At 42.6% G+C, this 12,528-nt stretch overlaps 1 protein-coding gene across 11 annotated transcripts in view; it reads left to right on the top strand.

The window, feature by feature from the left end:
• The window catches only part of AP2B1 (adaptor related protein complex 2 subunit beta 1), a 141,732-nt gene extending 131,469 nt beyond the window's left edge, over nucleotides 1–10,263 (top strand). For 9 of the 11 annotated variants that reach the window (XM_055388444.2, XM_055388441.2, XM_019027218.4 and 6 more), the window contains 2 exons: nucleotides 1,035–1,189; nucleotides 7,474–10,263. In XM_055388444.2, the coding sequence (XP_055244419.1) occupies nucleotides 1,035–1,189; nucleotides 7,474–7,548 (230 nt within the window). In that variant the 3' untranslated portion in view covers nucleotides 7,549–10,263. Of the gene's footprint in view, nucleotides 1–1,034; nucleotides 1,190–3,687; nucleotides 3,829–7,473 lie in introns of those variants that run through there. The other 2 variants (XM_055388450.1, XM_055388449.2) reach the window with 1 other exon arrangement.
• The last annotated feature ends 2,265 nt before the right edge of the window (nucleotides 10,264–12,528 follow it).

Genomic DNA, 12,528 nt, shown 5'->3' with positions numbered 1-12,528 from the left:
GCACAATAGAATATGACAGATTTTTATGTGGGGAGAATTTAGTTCTTGAAGTAGGCATGAGTAATTTGAATGCTGTCTTCAGAAATGAATATAATAAACAGTCAACAAAGAAGCAGTGCTTGTCATCTCTATTCTTAAAGTTTCTCTTTCTCTGATACAGCAACATCTCATAAACAGAGAAATAACCTTTAATTCTGGAACGTTATGTCCTTTTTGAAACTGTAGTCATGAGGAAGAGCCAAAACACCAACCCATTCTTACCCTGAGTTGGTGACTATGAAAACTTCTGTCATAGTTTCTGTCATAGCTGGGATCTTAGGATCTAGCAGCAATCACCTTTGCACAGCTTCAGTGTTTCTCAAAATCTGTGGTTGAGACAGTTTGTTTCGTTATTATTTTCGAGGCATAATATTCCCTAAAGGCTTAAGAAATCATTTCTGCCTGCTTTGAAAAAAAAAAAATCTTAAACATCTAGGTTAATAAATTTGATTTGCAGTTGACTTCTGTAGTTCTGGGCCCTTCCTGATCCTGGCAGTTGAGGCCCGAATGGCTCACAATGAAGTAGTAGTGACTTGGGAAGTAGCACTATGGATGTGGTCATCAGTCTGTGTGTCCCCATTGATCTGGAACCAGCATCCAGAAACAAATACCAACATGACAGGCACTATGGCATACCCACACACTTATTTCTGTCTTTGTCCTCTTCAGAGTCTTCTTTACCTGTCTAGCACCTAATTTGAGATTGCGAACTCCTTAGGCCCACCAATATCATAATCTCCAAAGGTAACTCGCACTAAACCATAAGTGTACCTTATTCTGTTTTCAGTCCTGGAATCTGATAGGCAGACAAGTCATGAACCTGTTCTTCACTTTTTGCTATTGTGTGGGAGAATGGCTTCTGAAATGTACACATGTCCATGTGACAGTACTGGTCAGGGAACTGAACACACATGGCTCACAAGGATGTGAGAAGAGAGTGTACATTTGTTTGAGATTTTAACTGAAGGTGTTGGATTTTGAATCTGTATTTCTAGACACTGTTTCCAGCAAGTTGCAAAACAACAATGTTTATACTATTGCCAAGAGGAATGTGGAAGGGCAGGACATGCTGTACCAATCCCTGAAGCTCACTAATGGCATTTGGATTTTGGCCGAACTACGTATCCAGCCAGGAAACCCCAATTACACGGTAAGGCCTTTCTCAGAATGGGTGAGATGGATTAGAGGAGGGAGGTGAGAGCCCTTTCATGTTTACTTAGCACCCTGGAAAGACCTGGAGGAGGTGCTTTAAACCTGAGATATACAAAATAAGTAGTCAATGAAGAAGCTTCCATTTGCCTCAATGGAAGACCTCCTCTCTGCAGTGTCCGCCCCATCCAACAGGAATGGTATCTCTGGCAAGTGCCTCAAATCCATCCCTCCCCCCTGGTGTATACAGAGTTGCTCACAAAACTTGGCAGCTTCATCCTCAATATCAGTTAATACATATCTAGTGTATCTGTGCATGTGGTACTATAACAAGCTGCCGAGAGGATTGTTTACATAGTTAATGTCCAGAAGACCTTTCTTGCTGTTGGAGTTCATGACCTAAGGCTATCAGAGTCATTAACACATGAGCTTTTTTCAGCAGCATTGTATGACCTGAAATGCTTGTTATTAAAGGTGAGGCAAAATGGAAAACACCTTTGGAAGCGTATAAGGGGACTTTAGTTTGGGAAATTTCCTTCAGTATCACACTGAACTAAAGTAAAACTTCTGGCAATAATAAGGCAGAAGCAGTTGCTTTGTTAAACAGCAGATTGATAGCCAAGCACTAGGCATTTGTTTGCTGTTGTAAAATGCAATTTCCCGATAGGATGTCATCTGCATTTTGAAAAGTAAAGGAAACCCTTGGGATGGGAGAAATATCTTATTCCTCTGTTATGTTTGAGGGTTTTATGGGGATCTATTTAATTCTGAGGAAGCTGAATAGTCAGTAGCTTAAGGGAGCCTTTTAGTCATTTAGCTGAGAAAACTCTGTGACCCGTTCCTTAATTTTGACAGCTAAGTCTGTTTTCACTAGCATATATCAAGGGAATAGTATCATCCGGAACTGAAAATTCTTGGTGTTTTTCCCACTAGTTCCCATCCTTGTAGTAAGTTGGAGTAGCTGTGTGTGTGTGTGTGTGTGTGTGTGTGTGTGTGTGTGTGTGCTCGCTCCTGAGGCCTATCAAGTTAGACTTTTGCCCAAGCACTTATGAGCTGAAAAACTTCAGGCTTCCCTCATAAAATGTATGCTCCTCTCCCCAACCCCCCACCAGTCTCATCTCTTTTGGAGAGTAACATACTCTGTCATTTATCTTGAGTTTCCCAAGAAAGGAAAACCCCTCTGTGCTGTTTCTGGAGGGACAAGTTTTACTATGAAACCAAGATAGCACATGCCTGTAATCCCAGCTACTGGAGAGGCTGAGGCAGGAGGATCACTTGAGCCCATGAGTTCAAGACCAGCCTGGGTAACATAGTGAGACCTCGTCTCAATTGGAAGAAAAAAAGGGTTGGGGGGAGAATAACTCCATTTACTCTCTAGAAATTTGCCAACAGTTTATATATGGGTGTGTGTGGTTTTTTTTTTTCCTTTTTTTCTTTTTGCTTACTGTCCATTATTTTATTGTATATAGTCTTCCATCTCAGCTAGGTTAAAGAAGCGTGATTACTCCCAGGTTGCAGATAAGTAAACCATGGCTAAGAATGATTAGTGACTAGTTCAAGATCATGTAATTTGTTGGTAGGTGAATTTTGTTTAGAATTCAGGTGTTTCTTGACACTCTTCTTACACAATATTCTTGATTTTGAGAAGAGCTTCTTAGTATCACTGTCCTAAACATAGTTTGTTAAAATTTTAAAAAGTATTTTATTTTGAAATAAAGACTTAACAAATTTTTTAAATGGAACAGTAGAGTTTCTACATATCTTTTACCCAGTTTTCCCCATTAATAATAACATCTTACACACCCATACTACATTTTCAAAACTAAGAAATAGGTATTAGTACAATATAATAAACTAAACTATAGACATTATTCTAATTTCACCAGCTTTTACATTACTTTTGGGGGTGGGGGATTGGTAGTGGATAGTACTATGAACTCTTATTACATGTATCAATTTGATAACTGCTGCCAGAGTCCAGACACAGACTTGTTCTGTCACCACAAAAAAAAAAAAAAACTCCCTCTTGCTATCCCTTTATGGTCAGACTCTCACCCCAGCCCTAACCCCGGCAGCCTTTCTCCATTACTATAATTGTGTCATTTTTAGAATGTTGTATAAATTACACATGTAACATGTAACCTCTTAAGATTGTTTTTTGCACACATAATACTCATAACATCCTTCCAAGTTGTTACATGTATCCATAGCTTGTTCTTTTTTATGGCCAAGTAATAGTTCACTGTGTCCATGTACCACAGTTTCTCCATTCATCCTTTGAAGAATATTTTCTCCTTTATATTTAAACAAAAGTTTGGAAGTAATTGTAAATTCATATGTAGTGGTGAGAAATTATACAGTGACCCGGTGTGGTGGCTCATGCCTGTAATGCCAACACTTTGGAAGGCTGTAATGGGAGGATTGCTTGAGGACAGGAGTTCAAGACCAGCCTGGACAACATAGTGGGACCCCATCTTTATTAAAACATATTTTTTTTAGAGAAATACAGTGAGCTTTTCCTGTAAGTGACCTGAGATGATCTCTGTTCAGTTGGCCTAGAAAACCCCCAAAATCATACAAAGCAAGAGATTCAAATCTTCATGTTTACTTTAAGAACACCCGTGGAAGTGCCCAGGCCGTCAAAGGTATGCATATCCAAATAGCCACCAAGTACTTGAAAGATGTCACTTTATAGAAGCAATGTGTGTCATTCCATATTATTATAGTGGAGTTGGTATGTGTACCTAAGCCAAACAGAGGGGCTGGGCACAGGATGACAGGTGGCCCAAAAAGAGTGCTAAATTTGTGCTGTACATGCTTAAAAAGGCAAAGAGTAATGCTGACCCTAAGGGTTTAGATGCAGATTCTCTGGTCATTGAGCATGTCCAGGTGAACAAAGCCCCAGGATATGTTGCTGTATTTATAGAGCTCAGGTCACATTAACCCATACATAAACTCCCCTGCCACATATTGAAATGATCCTTACTGAAAAAGAGTAAATTGTTCCTAAACCAGAAGAGAGGGTTGCAGGGAAGGAAAAGATATCCCAGAAGAAATTGAAGAAAACAAAAATTTATAACCTGGGAATAAATTCAGCATGGAATAAATGCAAATAAAAGTTAAAAAAAAATAGATTCTGTCCTCGTGGTTTAGCCACATCCACCTTCCTTTGTCCCATATATTTTTATTTTATATATATATATATATATATATATATATATATATTTTTTTTTTTTTTTTTTTTTTTTTTAATAGAGATAGGGTCTCACTATGTTGTGCAGGCTATCTCAAACTCCTGGCCTCGAGCGATCCTCCCATCTCGGCCTCCCAAAGTGGTGGGATTGCAGGCGTGAGCCACTGCACCTGGCCCAACCCCTCCCTCCCCATATTTTTAAATGGTGAATTTGTTTATACTTCCTTGCCCCCTTTCCTATTCTTCATCCTATCTGGTGACTAGGTTCTCTGCCCACAATACCATCTAAATCTCCCATCATAGCACTTGACAAATAGGTCTAATTTGTTCCCCTAAGTGGCACCCTTTTAGTCATTAGACTAAAAGAAGAGGTGGTGGTAGAGGGGTATCAGAGGTATCTGATTTGCCTATCTAAAGAGGCAGACTCTAAAGTCATTCTGATCCATTCCCTTCATCACCTTAAGTTCCCATTACACTATTAATCTGATCTGAGCTAAGTATTAAGAAAGAAAGAAATCGGGTTGAGCCAGCACTAATGCATGACAGACTGATGGTCCCTTAGTCTCCTAAGAGGGGTTAATAAAACACTTCTCCCCAAACCCCGGTTTTTATTGTATTTTATTAAGAAGATAGGTTTATCCTATAAGGGTGAGGCTATATCTCTGTAAGTAGGTAATCCTCACCTGAAAGATAACTTGTCCCATGTGAAGCAGTGTATGTTCCACACCATATGCCAAAAGTGGATGCATAGCCCCTTAATTTTAATTAGGCAGGACAGGGTGACTCTTCTGCCCTTGGTGTGTCTAGTTTGGACTGGATTCCTGAATGGCTGATGTTAAAGACATGTCACATAAGGAATTAGCAGTTGGAAAGTTAAGCCCCAAGGAAGGCCTCTTTCTCCCTAGGAGCCATACAAAATGAGAGCCAGAGTCCTAGCTATATGTAATAAACTTGACACTTTGTCAGAGGCTGGGGTGGAGGTAGGGGTGGGGAGGTGTGGATATTAAGAGTCCAGAGACAGGGAAAGTTTCTTCCCCATCCTCCAAAGACCAGCGGTAATGCCCAGGGCCTAGGGTCTGGTCAGTCCATGACTTCCCACCAATGCCAGCCTTGGCAGTTTGAGCCATTGTTGAGGAAGGCAACATTTCCTTACTAGTTGTAAACATAAAAATGAACCTCCAGCTGGAGGAACTTCAAGTATTGTTACAAAGATGTGGAAAAATACAAGATAGTATTTTGGGGGAGTATTTGGGGACTACCTCTCCTTAGTCTGGGAGTTAACTCTCTTAAGCTGTTGTTTCTCTTTTTAGATTCCTCTTCTCTTCCATTTCTGAATCCACATATTCTCCCACTAGAATTTTCCACAACACTGGCAGTAGAGAAGGCTGTAGAGAAGGAGGTACAAGAATTGCTTTAGGTCCAGCGCAGTGGCTCATGCCTGTAATCCCAGCATTTTGGGAGGCCGAGGTGGGTGGATCACCTGAGGTCAAGAGTTCGAGACCAGCCTGGCCAACATGGCAAAAGCCTGTCTCTACTAAAAAGACAAAAAAAAAAAAAAAAAATAGCTGGGTATGGTGGCACGCATCTGTAATCCTAGCTACTCGCGAGGCTTAGTCAGGAGAATTGCTTGAACCCGGGAGGTGGAGGTTGCAGTGTACTGAGATCACGCCACTGCACTCCAGCCTGGGTGACAGAGCAAGACTCTGTCTCAAAAAAAGAATTGCTTCAATAGGGAGTTTGAAAGTCAGGGAAATGCCTAAAGATGCAGCTTGGACCAAAATAGGGAGCTGTTTTCTATATATAAGGAACAGCTATATTCTTAAGTTAGTTGTTTTGGTTTTTTTTACATTTATCAGAATTGTCTTCCTGACTAATACCAAGCAGCAGTTTTGGGAATGCCTTGGAGACTGAATATTAAAGCTGTAAATCAATAGAATATCTTCCCATGTTCTTTTGTTTGGTTTGGGGTTTTTTTGCATTTTAAATTTTACTTTAACTTTTTAGGTTGTTAGTTTTTAGGAAATTCACCGTTGACCAAAATCTTCTTGACCTTTTATTCAAAGATAGTCTCACCTTTTGCACTATGTTAAATTGTCCTTAGTCTCTAATAAGAGAATAAAGAGGTAAAATAGTCTAAAATCTCACGGTGCTACATCATTCAAGACAATTTTTGTTGACCTGCCCTAATTAACAAGAGGAATGATGTCAGCAATATAAAATATATAGCTATTAAATTTTCTGGTTCTAGAGTGCGTTTTGCATGCTTATATTATTGTTAATAATATTCTGCCTAATCTAATACAATTAGGATTCTAAATCTGGGTTTAAATTTTGTCCTTACTGACTCGCAAAGTGAAATTCTCAATATTCACCATTAAGATCTTTTTAATATTGATGTTTAATTTGGTATTCATTAGACTAAAAGAAGAGGTGGTGGTAGAGGGGTATCAGAGGTATCTGATTTGCCTGTCTAAAGAGGCAGAAAATAAAAGATTAAGCTGTTGACGTGAATTGAGGTTGGGTTATACTAAGTAAGTGTCTTTTCATGTTCTTGTCTTCCCTCTTAGGGGTGTATACTCTCCTCATTATAATACAGAAAGGACTAATACCTTGGACCTACCTAGTTTATGGTTTTATTTCACTTGATTGTACATCCTCCTGAAGTTGGGACTGAGATATAGCCATCCTCTTGTCAGACTGAGAAACTGAGGCAGGCAGCTGAAAGGACCATCAACAAGTTAAGGGCTTTGGCCCTTCCCTTTTCATTTAATAATAATCCCTATAACTCTTAGCAAAGCATTAGAGTAGCTGTTGCTCTGCAGTCAGTGGCTTTGATGTTTTTAGTATGGATTATTTCCTAATCTTATAGACCCACATGGAATGGAGGTAGAAGCACAGCACAACTTGATATTGATTAAATTGAAATGCTAAAACCCACAGCACTTATTAACATAATCTCTTTGTTTAGCTACTCCGGCGATAGAAGTTTCTCTCCCACTGTGTCAAAAGTTTTCTTGAACTGAGTGCTTGGATACCTTTAGAGCTAATGCCAACCTCTGTGCTAATCTTCCATCTCCTTTTTCTCCTAACAGCTGTCACTGAAGTGTAGAGCTCCTGAAGTCTCTCAATACATCTATCAGGTCTACGACAGCATTTTGAAAAACTAACAAGACTGGTCCAGTACCCTTCAATCATGCTGTGATCGGTGCAAGTCAAGAACTCTTAACTGGAAGAAATTGTATTGCTGCGTAGAATCTGAACACACTGAGGCCACCTAGCAAGGTAGTAACTAGTCTAACCTGTGCTAACATTAGGGCACAACCTGTTGGATAGTTTTAGCTTCCTGTGAACATTTGTAACCACTGCTTCAGTCACCTCCCACCTCTTGCCACCTGCTGCTGCTATCTGTCCTTACTTGTGGGCTTCTCCATGCTGTGCCAATGGCTGGCTTTTTCTACACCCTCTTTTGAGTGTAGTTTGGTATTTTGTAATTGAGAGCTCATTTCAAAAGCAGAAAAAGACAACAAATATTAAAGCAAGGAAAAGTGTAACTGAAACACTGCACTTTATTGTTTTATACTTTTGTACATATGAGAAATCAAGGGATTAGTGCAACCGGTAGAAAGCATTGAAATGACTGTCATTAACCACACAGTCCTGGAGGCAGAGATGCAGTTACCTACCCTAGCTTTTGATGGGTTCTCTTATCTGTGGTAGCCTTATCCCTGGTCATTTGGATTTTCAGTTTGCTTTTTTCTTATTTTCCCCTCCAAACTCCTTTTCCTTGGCCAAGCCTTCATGCTTCCCCCTTTCCATATTATAATCTCATTTGATTGCTCTGCAGTTGGGAACGGTGATCTTCTTGAATGATGCTTCAGTGTGCAAAAACTATAGAGCCGTCAGCACCAAAGCTGACAGAAGTTACACCTTACTCCTTTCCTTTCCCCTGAACAAACCTGCTAATCCCACTAATTCAGGAATTTGAGTAGAGATGGGGAACAAGAACCCAGATGCTGTCCCCTCACCCCCTCTCCTGTATTTCTCAGGTCCAGTTCAAATCTAAAATTCTACTTTTAGAGTTGAAACAGAGTAATAACTTATCCAACCCTCTTTTCCTACAAAGGAGAAAGATAAAAGGCACAAAGGTTACCGCCAAGGCCCGTCAGCTGTGTAGTGGCAAAGCCGAGACCGAGTCTCCTAAGTCCCCGTCAGTGTGGTTTTCACCACAGGACTGTCTCTTGTCGTTTGCCCCTAATGCCTTCTCCTGCCTTTTCTGTGCCTACTTTTTGGCTCTTCACATATTCCATATTGATTTTGACGCTCTGTATATTGGCATCAGGTGGCAGCTGAATATCTTTTGAATTACTCGAAGGTAAAGCCAGATGCCAGAATGAAGGCGTAGCCAGTGTTTCCCATATGCCCCTGGAGCCCCACTTATTGAGGCCAGCAGAATAGGTGCAGAGATGAAGTGAGCTTAGAGATGCTGCAAATGCTCTTTATCCCTTCAGCTCTCTGATCTGCTCTTTCTTCATGATACTTAGTCTGCAGGGCATATTAAGATCATCCCAGAGGTTCAGGCAGTTCCTGTCATCTCTGAAAAGACTGGGGGATATGAAATCTTCCCCCTACCCCCCTTAATGCATTGGATATGATTTTTCAAAGAATGCTTCATGCCCAACATACCAGCCTGTTTAGCAGTGTTACACTGTTTGATCTGCGGGCACTTGTTGCATTGCCTGGCACCCAATATTCAGGGTCCATGACTAAGACTGGTCTTCTCAGATGCCCTGCTTAAATCAGGGGCACTTCAGGCTCCACAGGCGTCATGTTGGACTGAGACCTAACTCACTGGACTCAGAGGAGGAATCATGGAAAACAAGAGCAAAACTACCCCACACCCCTATTTCATGTCTGAAATAACCCTGCTTCATACCAGTTGCAAAGCTTGTGGGGAGCGGTCCCACAAAGCACTTTCTTAAACCTTGAGAATCTCCAAGAGAAAAATATATGGGGAAGGAGGGAGGAAATATGTCCCTTGCACACCACCCCTGAAGCACATGGCAGTAGGAAACAGCATAGGATTGTATGTGGGAGGTGGATAGGTCAGTGATGTGTGGGGTGGAAAAGCAGGTTGGTAAAGTTCCCTTCTTGGGACTCATTCCTGGAGTCAGTGGATACAAGTAGTGCAGAAGGTTCACACTGCAAATAGTGTTCTCATCTCAAAGCAAACTATCATTCCAGAAGGAAAAGTGTGTCAGGGCAAGCAGACAACACAATTTCCTATCAGAATATGTCCCTCAACCCCCGAAACAAGGCTTCTCTCAGCCTCCCCACCAGTGATGGATAACAGCTCCTATTCTCAGCTGACCTGACTGAGCCAACCCGTGAACTCTTCACTCCTTGGGGAAGCCACCTCCCATCACACCCCTGAGCAGAGTTAGGGAGGAATTCTACTTCCTATAAAAGGACCTCTCCTGAGAGGCAAAACCTGTTGCCTCCACCACGGCTTCCCTCTTGGCTCATTCCAAGCTTGGCCAAATTGGGGAAGTGGGAAGGAGGTTGCCCTGCATCCCCCCTCCTCTGCCTGAGTGTGTCTTTGTAATGTCAGCTGGCATCATACAAAGAGCAGGAGAAGCAAACACCCAGAACTCTTTTGCTGGTCAGAGATTCCCTGAGTGTCTGTCCTCACCCAAGCCTGCTCTGTGTGTCTGTGTTGTGAAGCTTGAGACTCTGGAAAGAAATGGGGAGGGGGGGCAGGGGAAATGTTGCCCTAAGAATGCTTCTCATTCCTCTGTTCTTATTGGGTCCTGTTTTTCGGGAGGGTGGGGGCTGGGGGAAGCTTGACCTTGTGTCTTCGTCAATAAACTCACATTTACACAAAATGAAGTTTGTGGTATGTATTTTTTTCTCCAGAACTGACATTCTAGGAGAAAACACAGCAGGCCAGAGAGGGACAGAACATTCATAACCACTCTATTAAAACTTTTCTGACTGCCCCAGCCCTCCCAGGGATTCAGCCACATGAAATTAAGAGTGACTTGAGGGAGAATCATATACCTCCTGGAGGCTCCTTTTGACCAAGCCCCGAAGCACCACTGCAACTCCAGGCATCTTTGCAGGCAGGGAGTGCTCAGAGGAGTCAATCTGTCTTTTCCTGGCAGTTCCCCTGCTGGGGCCCCAGGCAAATGGTCCCGGGGCAGTAGCCGGAGCCACAGGGCCTTTTTCTGACTTGTCAGTTGGCATGCAGCCAGCAGGGACCAGGGCGAGAGGAATGCGGCAGAGCTTCTCATTGGTTTATTACCCAGGATGTCTCAATCATCTCTCAACTTACAAAAGTCTCTCAAACCCGGCCTCAGGGCCTGCATATTCCCAAGCAAATGGAATTAATCCTGCTTTAAAACAAGCTTCCCAGGGAGTTCCAAGACTAGAGGCCTGCTTGTGTTGTTGGGGGCATGTGACCCATATGTTGTCAAGACAGGAGGCCCCCCACCAAGCCTAGGTTCTGATAAGCTGACAGCTGCTGAGATCTCCCACTGCCTGGAATGGGGGGAAGAGGCTGGAATGAGGGATCTAACACCAAGATGCCCCTGGATAAGTCCCTGAACCTCTCTCACCACTAGAGTGAGTGTAGATAAAGCACTCTGCAGCATTTGAGACTTAGTAGGTGCTCAGCAACCGTAGCTGCCTTTATTACTTGGATGTCCAAACCCCATGAGCAAACTGCCTTTTGGCAGCTAGGAACTTTCTGGTTGTCTCCATGTTGCCAGGCTGCAGTTAGCTGTAATAGGAAAAACACTTGGTGAGAGGGGTCAAACCGGGGTTGCCAGTTAAGAATGACGTTAATTTGGGCAAAGAAAGTCCTGAAGGAGAGGTTCTCAACTCTTCGGTGCACATTAATGTCACCTGGAGAGCTTTCAAAAAAGACATGGTTCAGTTCAATCAGTCTGGGATGGGACCTGGGGGAATCAGCATGTTTTAAAACTCCCAGGTGTTTTCTAACGTGCAGTCAAGGTCAAGAATCACTGCCAGAGAGAGAGGCTCACACCTGTTCACCTACTTCCTCTTCCACAGTAATACTCATGTTCTGTGGCAGTTGAAAAATGGTTAAAGCACTTCCATATGTACAATACCTGCCTATTCCGTTACCTATCTCATGAATTTAATTTCATCTCCAGTTTACAGATGAGATGTGGCAGAGCCACGTCTTCTGACTCCCTGTCTGTGTCCTTAGAACTACACTGTACCTTCCTCCTTCGTCCACTGGAGGTTCTGTAATGGGTTCTCTCCTACCTCTGCTCTCAGCCACATCCCAGCTTGCTAAGCCCCTAGGATACCAGTATGTTCAGAGCACACTGGTCCCAGACTTGCACCTGCGACTACACTGTCTTTCTCTGCCTGTAAAGTGACAACTAGGAAACACTGAGATGTCAGGTACATTGTTTCTGAGGTCAGAAAACAGCTAAGGACTCGCAGGTTTGGGCTTTCTACTCCCACTTCGTGCATTAATGCTTTTTCTGGTTTTGCTTAGACCCAGATTCTTTTTCCCTGCCACCCCCAGCTCCAGGAGGCAAGAGCCTGTTTATTTTAATACCTGGTATGGCACTTGGAAAAGATCACACCTCCCCCGTTGTTACCCAATTCTATCTCCTGAACACTAATCCTAGAATCCCAACCAGCCCCCAGACATGTTATTAGCAACAAGGGATGTTTCTTGAAAAGTTTCCGAGTTGGCTCCAAACTTACCATCTCAATTTCTCATTTAGCTTTTGCCCTGCCATGCTTGATGCTGCCAACAAAGGGAAGGCTAATTTGGGGGTTGGTTAGACCCAGATTCTCAGCTGGAAAAGTGCTTGCAGTGGCTGTTTCCAAGAGCATCATTTTGAGACAAGACTGCCATCTCTGGGATCATTTCTCAATGCTCTGGGGCTGAGATTACTCCACTCATCCCACTTCTCCCACCAGGTAGATGTTAGAGGATGATGTTCAAGTCCAGCCTCTAGCTCACCCTCTCTTGTTTCATTTACTCTTCACTTATGGTGGGAGACCCCAGGATCTGGCCTAATAGCCTCTGAAAGCTCAGTAGGATCCTCAGCTATGATGGAGCAGGGACAGAGGTAGGCAGGTCTGGGTTTTTGACATTTCTGTCC

This window comes from Gorilla gorilla, chromosome 4 (assembly GCF_029281585.2).
Source record: "Gorilla gorilla gorilla isolate KB3781 chromosome 4, NHGRI_mGorGor1-v2.1_pri, whole genome shotgun sequence".
NCBI classification, from domain to species: domain Eukaryota; kingdom Metazoa; phylum Chordata; class Mammalia; order Primates; family Hominidae; genus Gorilla; species Gorilla gorilla.
This window is presented reverse-complemented; position numbering and strand designations above follow the sequence as displayed.